Source organism: Carcharodon carcharias, chromosome 16 (assembly GCF_017639515.1).
Source record: "Carcharodon carcharias isolate sCarCar2 chromosome 16, sCarCar2.pri, whole genome shotgun sequence".
Classification (NCBI taxonomy): Eukaryota; Metazoa; Chordata; class Chondrichthyes; order Lamniformes; family Lamnidae; genus Carcharodon; species Carcharodon carcharias.
The window spans coordinates 17,365,629-17,383,982 of NC_054482.1; the positions used below are offsets into that span (position 1 = coordinate 17,365,629).

Here is an 18,354-nt window from a genome sequence, read left to right on the forward strand (position 1 = left end):
CATGAAACCTCTGTCAAACCAGAGCATCAGGGCAAGATACTTCCAACCTTCCCCCCTAAGATCATTATAAGAGCAGGTGTAGGCCATTCACCCCATTGAGTCTGCTGTGCCATTCAATAAGATCATGGCTGATCTGAGTGTGACCTAACTCCAATTTTCTGTCTGCCCCCCAATAACCTTTGACTCCCTTGTAGACTAAAAATATCTCTAACTCAGTCTTAAATATATCCAGTGACCCAGCTTCCACTGCTCTCTCTGCAAGAGAATTCCAAAGACTAACAACCCTCAGAGAAGAAATCCTCCTCATCTCCATCTTCAGTTCCTTATTTTTAAATCATGCCCCCTAGTTCTAGATTCCTCCATGAGGGAATATCCTCTCAGTATCTACCCTGTCAAGTCCACACATGATCTTATACATTTCAATAAGATCACCGCTCATTCTTCTAAACTCCAAGAAGAGTTTAGGCCCAGCCTGTTCAACTTTTCCTGATAAGACAATCCCTTCAACCCAGGAATCAGCCAAGTGAACCTTCTCTGAACTGCTTCGAATGCATGTATATCCATCTTTAAGTAAGGAGACCAAAACCGTATGTACACTGTACTCTAGGTACAGTGTCACCAATATCCTATCCATAGCCCTCAATACCCTTGACCAGCAAAAATCTATTAATCTCAGATTTAAAATTATTAATTGAGCTGGCATATACAGCTTTTTAATGGGGGAAAGTTCCTAGAAACTAAGCTTTGCATGAAGAAAGGTTTCCTAGCTTTTCTCCTAAATTTAAGGTTATGTTCCCTCGATCTAGACACTCCCACCAGGAGGAAAATATTTCTTTCTATTTGCCCTATTAAATCCATTCAAAATCCCTAAAAGCCTCAATCAAATTATCTGTTAATGTTTAAGCTTCAGGGAATATTGCCCTACTCCTGCACTTATAACGACCTGTACTCATAATCTAACTCTTGGAGTCCAAGTAACATTCTGCTGAATCTGTGCTGCACTTCTTACAAGGTTAATCTATCCTTCCAAAACAATCAAGCTGGTTATGTTAAACTGCAAAATCTTCCACTGAAACATGTAATGCTTCTTCGTTGCCTTTCATTTGACCAACTCCAAGCAGCCGTGTGCACTGTAACATGTCCTTCTATTCCAAAACACTTAGAAAGGTATGGGATCCTTCTCCTCTCCCTCTTACTCTTAGCTTCTTCAATTGGGACTGACAAAGGGAGCCTAGTCCACCACTAGTGCTGTAACCGTGCCCTTATTTCTAACTCACTGTTTGGTTCCGTTGGTAAAGTACAGTAGTTGATGTTTCTGGAGCTGGCACAATCCCTGATTTTGGATTGCGAAATAATTTTTTTTACAAGAAACAAAACAACTTTTGCAGAAGTTAAAGCATAGTCAGGAATAGATTCTGACAGTTTTCGGTGGTTATTGGGTGACAGCAGCCTCCAGACTTTCAGCTCTACTGACTGTTACCAGCTGAAAGAGCGGAGCTGACGTCAAGCTGGGATTAATGAGGCTGTCAACATGTAGCAACATTACTATCAAATACCATACAGTGATGGCAAATAGCTTTTCTACAAATAATCTCAGCTCTTGGAAACTTAAATTCTCACAGCTGTTTAAAGGACTTTCGACAACATTGAGTTTTTTTAAAAAATCTTTGTAAAATTGTGTTACATGTGATATTTGTGAGTATGCTTAAGATTCAAGAGTAGTATTATATATGCATTATAATATCACCAGCTCAATCTTTTCTCTCTGTGGAAAGCAGCACATTGAATGGTTCACATAACCATGACTGTGCTCCTATTGTTTACCCTACCCTAACCCTAACCCTTCATGTGCTTGCTACTGCATCATTATGCACCACAGTATGTGCTCACCCTTTATAACATGCACTCTTTAAAAGGGGATATACTGATGGTGAGACATGGTAAACATGGTAAGGTTGAGAACTGACACCTCCTCCTCTTTCAATGAGAGAAGTCAAACATGGAAGCGTACAAAATAACTGGCATTACCCAAGGCAGTACTCACAATGGAACTATTTTAATTGTCAGTAAAAGGTGGTAGTTAATGTGGAAAGTTATAATTTAAATACTGATGAAGCGTTGAATGGTGGAAAGCAGCTGAGGTCTAACTTGTGTGCGTTTTCACATCTGCAGCACCAAGTGAGTGCTCCAATGTCAGACATGTGATCCTTTGGTTGAGAAGTTAAACTGAGGTTCTGTCTGCATTTTGAGATGAACAGGATCCCACGGAAGAATAAGAAGTTCTCCTGTGTCGTGGCCAACAGTTCTCCGTCAGCCATTACCAATAGAGCTGATTAACTGGCTATTAGTCCAATGACCATTTGTGGATTCTTTCATTGCACAAACAGGTTGCTTCATCTGCCAATGAACTATCGTGACTACACTTCAAAAGTGCTTTATATGAAGCGTTAAGATGTTTCTCAGGCACCAACTGAGAATCTTTTCTCCGGTCTTTGTACAGCTGTTTCATTATCTTTCTCGTGAATCATTCGGCATAATTATTTTCGGTGGACACTTTTTTTATACATCTCTGACATCCCCTTCCCACTGCAGCCTTCTCACTTTCTGCTACTCCCTACTCTCCCACCCAAGTTGCAGATTCTCTCATTCCCACCTATTTCCATTATTTTTAAATGTATTTCCATCCATTGTTTTATCTCTACCTTTTAGCCTATTTCAATCCCTTCCCCCCACCCCACCCCCACTAGGGCTATTTGTACCTTGCTCATTCTGCTTTCTACCCTTAATGTCACCATTAGCACATTCCTTACATAATATCACCACCATCAACACCTCTTTGTCCTTTTATCTATGACATCTCCACCTATCACTGTCCCTCTATCCAGCTCTACCTGTTCCACACCACCATCCCCACCTCCCCCCCCCACCCCCAAACCAGCTTAAATTTCACCCCTTTTCTATTTTTCCTTAGTTCTCATGAAGAGTCATTCGGACTCGAAACGTTAACTGTGTTCCTCTCTTGCAGATGCTGCCAGACCTGCTGAGTTTTTCCAGGTATTTTTGTTTTTGTTTTGGATTTCCAGCATCCGCAGTTTTTTGCTTTTATTTTTGCTTTTCTCTCATTTTTCCCTCCTTGATCCCTCAGCCCCTCAATCATACCCATTGCCCCAGCTCTTCCCATTTACCTCTCTCACACTCGCCCCACTGCCCTATTTCACCCCGTCTTTCTATATGACTGTGTGATTGCCTCCTCCAGACTGATCAGTTGTGTATGCCTGCTTTGACTGACACTATACTCTGTTTTGCAGCCCAGTCCAGCAGGCTGGGAATCAGGACATTTATTTTGGCGGCGGGGGGGCGTGGGGGTAGCTGGTAGAAAGGAGGGATTATTTGGCGTAGAGCAGCTTTTGCTGTGTTTAGACTGTGGCAGACATCAGATATTACTCCAGGAACTGTCAGTAAGACACATCAGTATGTGTCAGGCTGTACCATCCCAATAAACAAGTGGTCTTACACATTCAGGACAGTTGGCCATGATGTGTGAAACCTTTCTTAATCAGATTTATGACTTCAAGGGACCATCGTATGCTTGTAAAAAGAACCGACACAGAAAGCTCTGTGTTCGCTGCAAAGGACCACATATGAAACCTTGGATTCCAACAATTTTCAGACACAAATGACAAAGCTCTTGTTTGAGTTAGGTTGGTTTGTTAAGTTTTACACATACATAGTTTCTAGTGGGGCTCTGCTAATAAGTAGCCAGAGGGCAGTCAAAAATGTTGAATATTTCCCAACATTCTCAATATGACCATAACCAGGTGGGGGCGGTGGGAGTTGACACAATCACTTCCCGGGGGTTTTGGAGACAGGGTCCTGCAGCTGGGGGCTGGGACTGGTATCACTGGGACCATCTCATCCACCTCCCCCTCCCCCACAGTACTGGGAGCAACTTAATGGACAACAGTATCTAAAAGCACGATGACTGAGGGCTAGAGGGAGAGTATTCAGTAACCCCACCTGGTTACAATGCAGGAAAACACGAGGCTGCAGTTCACAGTCCGTTGCAGGAGCAGCTCCCACAGCTGGTAGGGTTGAAGTTGCTGCCTGTCCGCCTCTAACACACACACACACACACACTGCAGACGAATACAAGTCACAGCCCAAACCTTTGATATCGCTCGCCAGCGCTTTCCACACGGGAACGAAGTTGATGCAGTGTCCGCACCAGGAGGCGTAGAACTCCACCAGCCAGGCATTGCTGGAGTTGTATAGAATCCTGTCGAAGTTGTCCGTGTCCAGGATGGTGACCTGGTCGCCCGGAGAGTAAAGCCCGGCTCCGGTCACTGCGACCGGCATTCCCAACAGGGAAATCGCCGCTAAAGACACGAACACCGCATCCCAGCGCTGCGCCATGTCTGAGGAATCCGGCAACAGACCGACCTCTAACCCTCACCAAACAACATTGTCTACGTGCGGGAAGTCAGAGGGAGGAGCGGGGTTTGTTTTTAACTTAAAAAAAAATCCCCCAGGTCAGATCTTGTGCACAGAGGAAATAATCTTATCAACACATTTGTATCTCATTTAATTATTCCCCTGTAATATATTTACATCTGACCCTGTACAGACAGTACAAAGATCACCTCCGGTTATCGTGTGCAGCCCATTAAAGTGTATTACATATTTACAATTATAATTCCAGAGACCCCATACAATCTTTTCACATTCACACACACAAGCTCTCCATAAAAGTTTATTCGTTGCTTCTTGGATTTTAAAGCTCTCGGATTTCATTGATAATATGACATTTCAGGACAAACTTCACCCCCCCCCCCCCCCCCCCCCCAAAGAGTGATTAGGACGAGGAACTCACTACCACAAGGAGTTGAGATGCTCTGGGGAAGTCGGTTAAACACACATGGGAGAAAGCAATAGAAGGTTATCCAGTTAGGGTGGATGAAGTTGAGTGGGAAGAGGCTCGTGTGGAGCATAAAGACCGGCTGTGGACCATTTGAGCCGAATGGTGATGTACTTTCCATATAAGTCTATGGCACTTGCTACCCACCTTCACTGACCAATTCAGATCACCCAGAAGGCAAGGCAGTCTAGTCAGAGTAGGTGACAAAGTGACAAGCCTCTTTGTGTGTGTGTAGGAGATATAGGATGGGAGCTATGCAGCAATTTAACATCACCCAGGCTGACAGAATTATGTGTTTTGATGGTATTTGAGATGATAAAGGGATTCAGGTAGACAGAGAGAATCTACTCCCTCAAGTGGTGGAACCAGGACAGGGGCAAAAGCCATAAAATTAGAATGAGGAGTGAAATCGGGAAGCAATTTTTCACATAAAGAGTATTGGGAACCTGGAAATCTATTCTCCAAAAAGTTTGGACATTTGAGTCAATTGAAATGTTCAAGACTGATGGGGAAGGATATAATGGAATATGGAGCAAAGAAACAGCTGACATACAGATCAGCCATGATCTAGTTGAATGGTGAAGTAGGTATGAAGGGAACCATGGCCTAGTCCTATCCTAACCCTGTGATTTGCTTTCTGCATTTCTTCACAACAAAAGTGGGATTTGATAAACATGTATTTTTATGCTGTCCATCAGTATTCGGAGCCTATTCCACCATGGAGGGAACTGCAGCCCAGGACAATCTGCCCTCACTTGAAACCCACATAAATGGAATTTCCAGCAGGGTACACAGGATAATGCTGCGGAGGCTGGGTTCAGGTTGCCAGCCCATTGGGATAGTGGGAAGGGGTCATTAAATGAAGCCTTTTTTTGGTTTTAATTGAATACCTTTATGTATTAGTTACAAAATTAATTGGAGATGTGCCACAATGATGGATGTGTGAGCCAGCCAATGGAGGTGGAACTGTCAGAGGTGGGAAGCTTTGTGACGAAATCTCCAAGAGTACGTGTAACCAGAATTAGCAACCCTCAACTTGGCCGCAACATATCACTCAGACAACATCTGAGCATCCAATGACAGAAAACTGGTGGCACAATGACTGATTCCACACCATATTTGTTTTGTTTGAATTTGTTCTGCTGAATGCATGCATTTTATTCCCATTAACAAGAGCTAATAACAAAATTTCTATGTTTCTATAGATATAGCTCTTGTGGTGAAAGGGATCAAAAGATATGGGGAGAAAGTGGGAGCAGGCTATTGTGTTGGATGATCAGCCATGATCATAATGAATGGTGGAGCAGGCTCGAAGGGCCAAATGGCCTACTCCTGCTCCTAGTTTCTATGTTTCTAATAACAGGATTAAAAAAAGAAATATTAACTTAACAAGATAGACATTTTACTCATAATTCTTTTCAACATATATTTCTTTAAGGACAATTTAATAAATGAACTGCAATCAATGAATTAGGTTGCTAGCGCCTCCATGGGACTTTGTACTAATTTTATTTCAGCAATGAGACAGTGGTCTAGTTGTGACCTTGGCCATAATATATTCACTTCTTGTCATGGATGCCATTTTGTAGATCACAGGCATTTTTATTTACTGAGATTTTACAGATTTAGTTGATGTGTGGTTATGACCAGGTGAGAAGGGGTGAACTGGCTCCCTCTCTATTCAATCTCCTCGGTTAGTCGCAATAAAGGTTTAAGTTCCTTTTTTATGAGAAAAAGCCTTTTCCGAATCCAAAATGTACTTAACTATTTAAGCTGTGAGTCACAAGGAGCCAATAAAACAAGGTTTTCTGGTGTTAAAGAAAGAGTAGATTTATCAGCCATTAAACTTGAGAAAAAAGTAATAAAAACGTGATGTCAAGCATTCGGCCCTCACAGTCATTTGTGCTCACACACAAACATACACACGTAGACACACACACAGGTATCAGAGATAAGGGAAGTTAGAGTCTAAAAAAAAGTTAAAAGAATATATTGGGAGGTGTCCTTTGATTAACCTTGAGGTGTAGATTGTTAAATGTTGTGAGCAACTTGGATTAGCTGGTTTTGTGGATGCAGTCAGATGTTATGAGATCTTAGCACACTAGTAGATTTCTAGTAAAGTTGGCTTCCAAGCCGGGTAATACTCTTGTTCTGAGAGAGAGAGAACCCCTTTCAGACTGTCTCTTCTGCTGAAAACTTTCTTGCAATCTCTCTCTGCTGTGACTAGCAGTCTTGCCCTGAAATACTTCACCTATTGTGTATTTCCATGGGGTTTTGGGTGGGTCTTCCGGCGGAAACCATTGTTTCAATATCCAGCACTTTGCATTTTATTGTCTCTTCCTTAGACAGTGATGAGTTTCAATGGGTCTCTGAATTATAGGAAACGTCTCTCTCTTTGCACTCCCCTGAGAGTGATTTGCTTGAATGTCACCTTCACCTTGGAAGGTGGTCTTGCATTTTTAAGTGTTTGTTCTGTCCCATTTGAAATTGCAAAATTTCCAGTCAGTTGAAAGTTGAAAAATCATATTTCATAAATAAAGAGGGATAGCCTTGTGACACCTTTACAACACAAAATAAAATGAAATTGGTTCACTCTCATTTGATTACAAGGTATGAAAAGAATATAAAACAAATAAAAAACACATTCACTCCTATTCATTCTCTTAGCTTTGGCCTGGATTATCCGAACAGTTCTAACTAGGTCTCTTTACGTTCTGGGCAGGGTGTACATAATTATATTCAATTCCCTGCTATGTGGGTGATTTTTACGTGATATGGTTGGAGAAACAAACTCTAATGAAATAACCTTGCATTCTGAATTTTGAATTTCTCGACAAAGGTTAAAGAGCTGTGATCAGTAGAGGCTGTGGTCTCTCCATATCTAGTTTGGACATATATCTCAACATGTTTGAGAGCCACTATTTAACCTAGGGCTTTTTTTCTACTGTCAAATACCGTTTCTGATGTTTGTTTGATTTTTTGGAGAAGTACTTGATTGGTCTCTTTATCTCTGATTCGTCCTCCTGGAGGAGGACAGCTCCTACCCTGAAGTCACTAGCATCAATGGCTACTTTAAATGCTTGCCTAAAATCTGGAGCTGCTAGCACTGGTTTGTTTATTAAATGGCTTTCAGTTTCTCAAAAGTTGGCATTTCTCGGTCCATACTACTTTTGCTTTTTTCTGTAGGAGGCCTCTCAGTGGGGCAGCCAGGCTGCTGAAGTTTGGGACGAGCTTGTGGTAGAAACCACACATCCCTAAAATTCTCATGACTTCCCTTTTTGTTATGGGAATGGGAAACTGCACCACTGCTTGTACCTTTGCAGCTCTGGGTAGTAAAAAGTACTTGTCCTTGACCCACCACCTGTCTTGGGTAGGTCACCTGAGCCTGATTGAGCTTGTTCTGTATGAGATCGATCACTGTGACTATAGCTGACTAATTTCTGGAAGAGGGCTTCCATTTGCTCTAAGTGAATTTCCCAGGTGCCACTGTACACTAGGGGGGTCTCCTAGGAGCACAATACAATTGGATAAGCCTGCGACTACTGAGTTCATCAGTCTTTGGAAGGTGGCTGGAGCATTTCGGAGTCCAAGTGGCATAGCTTGACACTGGTACAACCCATCCAGAATCACAAAGGTGGAGATCTCCTTCACGTGGACAGTCAAGGGAACTTGCCAGCATCCCTTGAGTAAATCTGTCTTTGTAATGTAGGCTGCATTACTGACCCTATCTTTGCAGTCTTCCGGCTAGCAGGTAGGAGTCAGCTCTGGCCACTGCATTATCCTTTTGATAGTCAATGCAGAACCTTGTGGAGCCTTCTGGCTTGGGCACGAGCACAGCTAGGGAGCTCCAGTTCCTGCTGCAAGGCTCTATTATTTGGTGCTCCAGCACGTAATTAATCTCCTCCTGAACCTAGGCCAGCTTTTCTGGGCCTAGACGATAGGAATGTTGCCTTATGGGAGGGGCCTCTCCCACTGCCACAGCTAAAGTGGTGCGTTCTGGGTTGTCCCTACAGGTGCAGTAAGCAGCCTTGTCAGCTTTCTTCACCTTTCTGCATTTAAGTGGGTGAATATGGTCCAAATTTACTAGAGTTTCTGTGTTTGCTAGTTGGACAGTAGGGTGTTCAATGTGGGCTTCACACACGTCTCCCTCCAGTTCATCCTCACTGTTCCTCTCCCTCTCCAGACCTGTTGTTATTGGACAGTCTGTTACCTGCTTGTCCCCTTCTTGGCTGTGATATTATCTTATGTTGACATGACACAGCCTTTGCTTTTTGCTGCAATCTGGGATGTCCATTAGATAGTTTATTTCCTCAAGCTTCTTCGCTACTCTGTACAGGTCAATGAACCGGACTTTTAAGTGTTCACCCAGCATCGGTAGGAGCACTAACACAGTCTCCTGGCTGAAAGGTTCGGGCCCTGACACGTATGCCTGTTTTTTCATAGCTGTCTGGGGCACCTTGAAATGTTCTCAGGCCACATCACAGGCTCTCATGAGTTGCTCAGAGAATGCTGTTACGTAGTCTAACATGGACACTTCCTCCTTTTGTTCTAAAAATCTCTCCTTGAGGAGTTTCAGAGGACCTTGGTGGCTGTAAACTAATTCAAACGGAGTAAAACTGGTGGACTCATAGGGTGAGTCCCTGGTAGTGAACAGAAGAAAACCTAGCCCTTTATGCCAGTCATGGGGGCACTCGTGGCAGCATTCCCTGGTCATTGATTTGAGGGTCTGGGGGTCTGATAGGCTGAGGACTTCAGATGGGTCACGCCCAGGTTGCCCATGACTTCCTGGAAGATTCAGGACATAAGGTTTGAGCCTTGATCCAGCTGGATCTCAGTGAGCAGACCAAACCTGGTTAGGAATTGTGTTAATTCCCCCACCACTGTTTTGGCAGCTATGGTTCTCAGGTGAACGGCTTCTGGGAAATGGGTAGCCACATCCATGATGGTAAGAGTATACTGGTAGCCTCCTTTTGTTTGGGCAGGGGCCCTACACAGCCCACTAGCACCTTGCTGAATGGTTCCCCAAAAGCTGACACGGGAATCATAGGTGCAGGTTTTATTGCAGGCTGGGGTTCCCCCACAACCTGGCAGGTGTGGCAGGTTCTACAAAACCTTACTACATCCCTGTGGATGTGTGGCCAGTAAAAATGCTGGCTGATTTGGGCTTGGGTCTTTCATATACCAACATGCCCAGCCATCAGGATTTTATGTACTAATCATAATATTTCCCCGCAGTACTTCGGCAGCACCATACCTGGTGGACCACAGTCCGCTCCTCATGTGCAGGTCTGTGAGGAGGTCTCCACTTCCTCATCAGTACCTCATTTTTAATGTAGTAGCATTCAGGAATTGCCTCTGACTTAGCTTCAGTTTGGACAGCCTGGGCTAACTTTTTTAACAATGGGTTGACTTACTGAGTTGCAACCAAGGAAGATCTACTTATTACCTCCTCAGGGTCCCCTAGACTCCCAGGAAGGGTCTCAGATACCCAGGCAGTAAGGTCACCTGTCTACAGTGCCAATTAAGCCTGCTCTGACAGTGTTTGTCTGGCCATAGACTGAATACCACACAGTCAGGGAAAATGCCAGTCACTTTCGCCTGCAGCTGTTTTGCCTCCCTAACCTCAGTCATCATTTCTGAGATTACTGGGGAGGTTATCACTTTTGATCATTGCTGAGAAGAAGGTCGAATCAATCCATGGGCAAACTGGGGACGACTCCCACAGTCACCGGTCCTGACACAAGTTTGCACTCCAGGTGCACCTGATATAAGGGGATGGAACATGTACCCGCCTTCAATACCCTTTGATGGATAACCTATCGGATTCTCTTTTATCAGGTCTAATAGCCGAATCAGTTCCTCATTAGCTGCCCTTTCTGCCCTGGTGATGGCACCAGCAGTGGCAGGCCCCTCTCGAGGGGTGACATACAGGCTGCACATTTTGCCTGTCCATCTGTAAGATTATTGCTTTCATGGGATGTAACATCCTGCCTGTAGTAACTTTGGGTATAGCCTCTCCTGCTGGCTATCAGGGGTCACATGATTTTCCGGGATGGTCCGACCAATGAGCCTTGAGCGCGGGCAATCCGGGGGGTGGGGCTTCCTGACGAGAGCACCTGAAAAGCTCTCTGTTATAAAGTGTATCTGTTTCTTGTGGAAACCCGTCCGCTCCAACATCACAGCACAGTTGCTGTAACTTTGAGTAATCATCTGGGGAAGAAATGAATGGGCTTTTCGTCGCTGCACCCACTCTAGCAAACAGAGGTACTGAGAGCTCGGCAAAGTGCGGTGTAAAAGACCTAGCAAAGTTAAGAAGTCCTAATCTCGCCTGCAGACTTTTCAGAGTTCTTGGGTGTTGTATTGTGGCTACTTCTTCTTCATAGGAATGAGTTAACCCCTTACCATTCCCGGTTATACAGAGGCTAAGAAAATCTACTTCCTCCCTGATGAACTGACTCTTATTTATGTTGCTCAGATATCAAGCAGCAGTGAGCTGGGATAAAGCCATGTCAACAACGTTCAAGTGGTCATGGAGATCATTGCGTGAAACATAGATGTTGTCCAAATTAGAGGTAACATTAGGCAAGTCTTTTAAAATATCTATAAAGTGTAGAGAAAAGAACAGAGCTATTTTGATATCCCTGGGGCAATCTGATCCAGCAATACAGAGCCATCAGATGCAGCCATTGCTGTTTTCTGCCAAATAGTTTCTTGGGTGTGACCAAAAGCAATTTGCGAAGTCAATGCAGAATTTATGTCCTTTTCTTTTTATACTGGAGAGAAGGGCATTAGAATTCTGTTGTTGAGCAATGTGTGTTGCTGGAACTTTATACAGGGCTGTTTAATCAACCACTAATCTCCACCTGCCATCAGGTTTAGGGACGCTAAACAAAGGTGAATTATTCTAGAAGGCATTTTGATTAGGGCATCTTGTTCTTATAAATGTCTAATAATATTGAGAAGATCCAATTTCCCTTTGATATCTTGAATGGTCCACTGTTTGCTGGGTTTGTGTCAACCTGTATCAAGAGAGCGAGGCTGTATACTTATCTTGCCACGTTGATTTGGATGACATTGTAAATAAGGGTAGAAACAAAAAACTGCAGATGCTGGAAATCCAAAATAAAAATAAAAATACGTGGAAAAACTCAGCAGGTCTGGCAGCATCTGCGGAGAGGAACACAGTTAATGTTTCGAGTCCGTATGACTCTTCAACAGAACTAAGCAAAAATAGAAGAGAGGTGAAATATAAGCTGGTTTAAGGGGGGTTGGGACAGGTTGAGCTGGATAGAGGGCCAGTGATAGGTGGAGATAACCAAAAGATGTTATAGACAAAAGAACAAAGATACTGAAGGTGGTGATATTATCTAAGGAATGTGCTAATTAAGGGTAGAAAGCAGGACAAGTGAGGTACAGATAGCCCTAGTGGGGGTTGGGTGAAGGAATCGAAATAAAACAATGCATGGAAATACATTTAAAAATAATGGAAATAGGTGGGAAGTAATGGATAGGTTGGACAGCCCACTTCTACCTCCCACCCAAAATCCACAAACAGGACTGTCCTGGCAGACCGATCGTGTCAGCCTGTTCCTGCCCCACGGAACTCACTTCTCGTTATCTTGACTCCCTTCTCTCTCCCCTTGTCCAGTCCCTTCCCACCTACATTTGTGATTCCTCTGACACCCTACATCATATCAACAATTTCCAGTTCCCTGGCTCCAACCGCCTCCTCTTCACCATGGACGTCCAATCCCTTTACACCTCCATCCCCCACCAGGATGGTCTGAGGGCTCTCCACTTCTTCCTCAAACAGAGGCCCGAACAATCCCCATCCACCACTACTCTCCTCCGTCTGTCTGAACTTGTTCTCACTGAACAATTTTACCTTAAACTCCTCTCACTTCCTCCAAATAAAAAGTGTGGCTATGGGTACCCGCATGGGTCCCAGTTATGCCTGTCTCTTTATGGGATATGTGGAACATTCTTTGTTCCAGTCCTACTCTGGCCCCCTCCCACAACTCTTTCTCTGGTACATTGGTGACAGTTTTGGTGCTGCTTCATGCTCTCATCTGGACCTGGAAAAATTTATTAATTTTGCTTCCAATTTTCACCCCTCCATCATTTTCACATGGTCCATCTTCGACACTTCCCTTCCCTTCCTTGACCTCTCTGTCTCAATTTCTGGTGATAGACTGTCCACCAATATCCATTACAAGCCCACCAACTACCTCGATTACAGCTCCTCACACCCCACTTCCTATAAGGACTCCATCCCATTCTCTCAGTACTTTCGCCTCCGTCGCACCTGTTCTGATGATGCCACTTTCAAAAACAGTTCCTCTGACATGTCTTCCTTCTTCCTTAACCAAGGTTTTCCACCCATGGTGGTTGACAGGGCCCTCAACCGTGTCCAGCCAACTCCTGTGCATCTGCCCTCACACCTTCCTCTCCCTCCCAGAAACATGTCCTCACTTGTCCTCACTTATCCCCCCACCAGCCTCCACATTCAAAGGATAATCCTCCGCCATTTCCGCCAACTCCAGCATGATGCCACCCCAAACACATCTTCCCTTCACCCCCCCCCCGGTGGCATTCCGTAGGCATCGTTCCCTCCGTTACACCCTGGTCCACTCCTCCATCACCCCCTACTCCTCAATCCCCTCCCATGGCACCTTCCCATGCAGCCGCAGAAGGTGCAACACCTGCCCCTTTACTTCCCCTCTCCTCACCGTCCAAGGGCCCAAACACTCAAGTGAAGCAGCATTTCACTTGCACTTCCCTCAATTTAGTCTAGTGCATTCGTTGCGCCCAATGCGGTTTCCTCTACATTGGAGAAACCAAACGCAGACTGGGTGACCGCTTTGCAGAACACCTTTGGTCTGTCAGCAAGCATGACCCAGACCTCCCTGTCGCTTGCCATTTCAACACTCCACCCTGCTCTCATGCCCACATGTCTGTCCTTGGCTTGCTGCATTGCTCCAGTGAAGCTCAACGCAAACTGGAGAAACAGAACCTCATCTTCTGACTAGGGACTTTACAGCCTTCTGGACTGAATATTGAGTTCAACAATTTTAGATCATGAACTCTCTCCTCCATCCCCACCCCCTTTCCAATCCGCCCCTTTTTTCCCAATAATTTATATAGATTTTTCTTTTCCCACCTATTTCCATTATTTTTAAATGTATTTCCATCCATTGTTTTATCTCTACCTTTTAACCTATTTCGATTCCTTTACCCCACCCCTCACTAGGACTATCTGTACCTTGCTTGTCCTGCTTTCTACCCTTAATCAGCACATTCCTTAGATAATATCACTACCTTCAACACCTCTTTGTATTTTGTCTATGACGTCTTTTGGCTATCTCCATCTATCACTGGCCCTCTATCCAGCTCTACTTGTCCCACCCCACCTTAAACCAGCTTATATTTCACCTCTCTTCTATTTTTACTTAGTTCTGTTGAAGAGTCATACAGACTCGATTTTTATTTTTATTTTTGTTTTGTAAATAAGGGTAGTATTTACTAATAAGCTGCTCTAGGAGACCTTTACCTCTCCCCTCTAGACATTGAGCAAATCCCCCTAATGATAGCTGATAAATTGGGCTCACCGAATCTGCCCACTTAGTACATATACGCGCAGGATCCATTCTGGTATTATCGGCTTCCATTTGAAACAGAGTTTTTACTTGCTCATCATTGGGTAGGGTTGCAGGGCAAAGAGAATTCAAAAAACCCTGGCCAGGTGCCAGCCCTTCAATCCTGAGAATTGTATTCTGCAGAATCCTGGTTGTCAAATTTTTCCTCAGTTCTGATCACTTTACTCAAAGGCCATGCCCCTTTTTAGGAGTTTCATTCTTCTCTGACCCTTGAGGTGGTCTAACAAGAGGCTTACAGTCACATTGATCAGCCCCTTGGGGTGGACGCCAGCCCTGTCGGGAGCATTTTTGATCCCTGGCGCAATCTGCCTTGAACCCCCTCATAGCCCTGTGATAGTCATGGCCAGTGTAAAAGTCACCCCCATAAAGATGTCAGTGGTCTCTGCTGTCCCTGCGAGGTGTGCTCTCATACCTACCCAATCTCATAGGAGAGGAGTGCCGCAGGCATTCTTGGTGAGTTGGGGGCACAGACCGACCAAGACGCCCATCTGGAGGTGCAAAAGCACGTGCCTATGATTGACCGGAATGAGTAGGAACCCGGGGCTGATGCTGGCCTGGTCACTGGGCAACAGACATTGTCCGCAGTGTTTTTATCTTTAGGGCCTAGATTCTCTATGGGCTTCATTTAGGACAGGTCTAACAGTTCATGATTTAAGTGGATAATGCATTCAATATTATCCCAACTCTGTTGGTCATTAGGATAAGCACTCAGAGCACCCTCACAGGCCTGTCTAAGGGCTGCATTCTCATACTGGTTGGCCAGACAGCCGTAACCATTATCCCAATTGTCCTGTGTAAGAATGTTGCCTATTCGGTAGGCAGCTACTAAGCCATTTGGCCTGACTGTACTTTGAAGGGCTTCCTAAATTGACCCCATAACGTGCCCTCCCCGAGTTGCTGTAAGGACATGAGCATAACTTTGAATCCGGTTGTCGCACCGGATAAATAGGGGTTTCAAGTTTTTAAAAACTCATTCATGGGATGTGGGCATCACTGGTTGGGCCAGCATTTATTGCCCATCCCTAACTGCCCTTGAGAATTGAGGCTTGCTAGGCCATTTCAGCAGGCATTAAAGAGTCAACCATATTGCTTGTGGGCCTGGAATCACATGTAGGACTGACCAGGTTTCCTTCCCCGAAGGACATTAATGAACCAGATGGGTTTTTACAACAATCAACAATGGTTTTGTGGTCATCATTAGACTTTTAATTCCAGCTTTTTTTATTGAATTCAAACTACCATTGGCAGATGGTAGGATTTGAACCCAGGTCCCCAGAGCATTACCCTGAACATCTGGAGTACTAGTCCAGCGACACTAGCACTGCACCACCACCTCCCGCATTTATCAATTATCAATTTGCTTTGCCCTGGTTGGTGTTCCTGGATTTACCACATATGGCATAGAGTTAAGATTTACATTGCCTAGTGGTGTAATCTGTGGCTGCAGGGCTGGCACACAGCTGCAGCAGGTCCAGCTGCTGCAGCATTCACATAAGACTGAGCAAGTGCATATCTGCATTGAATATAATGGATCATTAGCTGTCTGTAATTCTCCTGCAGATTTTGTTCACTAAACTTAATTATAAGGGAGCCATCTCATTTGAAACCCATGGCTGCCACAAATATAGGGACATCCTGGATCTACGATCCTACCATGAACACCCCCACCCTGTCGTGCACCAGCCATCAGGTCACCCACTTGTGCAGGCATGCACTTTATCATTCAAAAATTTTGTGGGTCCGGGAATCAGTCTGATTATCCCATCAGATCCATTTGATTCCCTCACCCTGGGGATGAACCACAATAGTACCATGCACCATCTGCATCAAAACCTTCTATTGCAAAGACAATCACCTGATCCTGAGGTGGTATATTGGAATAACATTATTTGTTCTGCTGAAACAAGTTGTGGGATCAACTGAAAGACTAAGCCAACCCCCTCACCATTTGCCATTATGCCAGGACCTAATCTTGGTTAGGATTTAAACAGAAATTTAAAAGAAATTTCCAAACCCCAATATTAATTCGAGGGGGTCCTGATTTAAATTCTACAAACCGTAATCAGGCGTTTGCCATCTCTAGGTACTTAAACCTGCATCTTATTAACACTGGCAGTAAAACAGTCCTTCTACACTTAAAAATATAAAATACACAAACATTATTTTAGGAGTCTGGAACAACTGAGAACACTTTGAGCACCATCTTGAACCCCTTATGTGGTCATTCTAGATCAGGACCACTTCCCTGATAATTACCTCCACTTAAGGTTAGTCCTCACAAACACTTGTTTGACACTGAAGAGATGATCTATTTCTCCCTCAAGGTTCCTGGATATTATAACGATCTGGGAGTCTCTCTTCAATAATGTACCTCCCCACTTAGAGGGATTCTATGGAGTTGTCTACAGAATACAAGATGGGACTTCATATTTTACTAATTTATTTAAAAATTTCTTAAAGAACTGAACATGCAATACACTTTAAGTGGCTAAGTACATCACAACATTAAAGATTATAAAATAGGGCAGGATTTTCCTAAAAAGGAAAAAATAGGGCAGGATTTTCCGGCTGCGGCTGTTGTGGTGAGCCAGCCAAAAGCCCATTGACTCCCGTGGGACCAGAAGATCCTGCCAACAGCCGGGACTGGAAAATTCCACATACAATCTTAGTTCTAATATAAAATTTAAAAGTTAAACCTTTATAATGCTACAGTCAAAATATCTTGGAATATCGATCAAAATCTAAAGTAAGGTGTTACCTTAAATTCCCCAAGTAGCAAGCGGTCTGCTTAGCAAGACACCTCTTCTTAATTGAGGGTAGAAGTATTTAATTATGCGTTAGGCCCTATTCCAGTGAGGAGCATTGAATTGAGGATTTCAAACTGTGAGTTTTCAATGGTGAATATCCTGTCTTTATATTGTTCCTAATTTGATTAGATCGTCTTTTGAAAATGTGGATGTTACCTTTTTGTGCAGGTTCAACGCTTTTTTGTTATCTTTATAAGGCTATAATCATTCTCTATTATTGATAAATTATTTAATTGTTGGAAAGTCTCTCATTATGAATTTGTGAGCTTTTATCTGGTCAAAAATGTTTGTAATGTTTAAGAGTAACAATCCTGATAATTAGTTTACTTGTTTCATAATCTGTATCTTTTAAAAAGACTTTTAAATTTTTTAAAAGAATGGTTAAATAAGTTCCTTAATCTTTTTCTCCTATAGGTCATCCAAAGGCTAAAACATTTCCATATGCTTCAACTAGGATCTATTACACGTCCTCTTGTAAGGATGATACGTGATGTTCCATTTCTGTTATTGATAATCTTAAATTGATTGATAATAGTTTACAAGATATTGGTCATATCTAGTACTAGGTTCAAATGAAATCTTTTTTCAAATGTTAAAATATTGATGTTGCCAAATTACAGATAAAACTGATATGAATGAATATCGATACCATTTGCACATTCCTTTTGCTAAAAGCTATATCATTCCAATTATGAAATAGACAGAACCTACATATTCCGTTTTTCCCGTAATGGTGTTTTTTTTCTTTATTCTTTCATGGAATGTGGGCATCGCTGGCAAGGCCAGCATTTGTTGCCCTTTAACTGAATGGCTTGCTAGGTCCTTTCAGAGGGCAGTTAAGAGTCAACTGCATTGCTGTGAGTCTGGAGTTACATGTAAACCAGACCAGCTAAGGATGGTAGATTCCCTTCCCTAAAGGACATTAGTGAACCAGATGGGTTTTTGTGACAATCAATGATAGTTTCATGGTCCCCAT

At 43.5% G+C, this 18,354-nt stretch overlaps 1 protein-coding gene and 1 long non-coding RNA gene across 5 annotated transcripts in view; one reads left to right on the forward strand and one right to left on the reverse strand.

Moving 5' to 3' along the window:
- The window catches only part of lhx4 (LIM homeobox 4), a 326,165-nt gene extending 321,680 nt beyond the window's left edge, over positions 1-4,485 (reverse strand). The window contains exon 1 of one of the 3 annotated variants that reach the window (XM_041208942.1): positions 4,167-4,485. In XM_041208942.1, the coding sequence (XP_041064876.1) occupies positions 4,167-4,413 (247 nt within the window). In that variant the 5' untranslated portion in view covers positions 4,414-4,485. The remainder of the gene's footprint in view (positions 1-4,166) is intronic. The other 2 variants (XM_041208941.1, XM_041208943.1) reach the window with 2 other exon arrangements.
- On the forward strand, positions 3,926-17,852 carry LOC121289447. Of its 2 annotated transcripts, none has more exons than XR_005945564.1 (3): positions 3,926-4,085; positions 11,391-11,487; positions 17,793-17,852. It is a non-coding gene; the product is annotated as an uncharacterized LOC121289447 (long non-coding RNA). The 2 variants fall into 2 exon arrangements; XR_005945565.1 differs by lacking the exon at positions 3,926-4,085 and adding an exon at positions 4,907-5,020.
- The last annotated feature ends 502 nt before the right edge of the window (positions 17,853-18,354 follow it).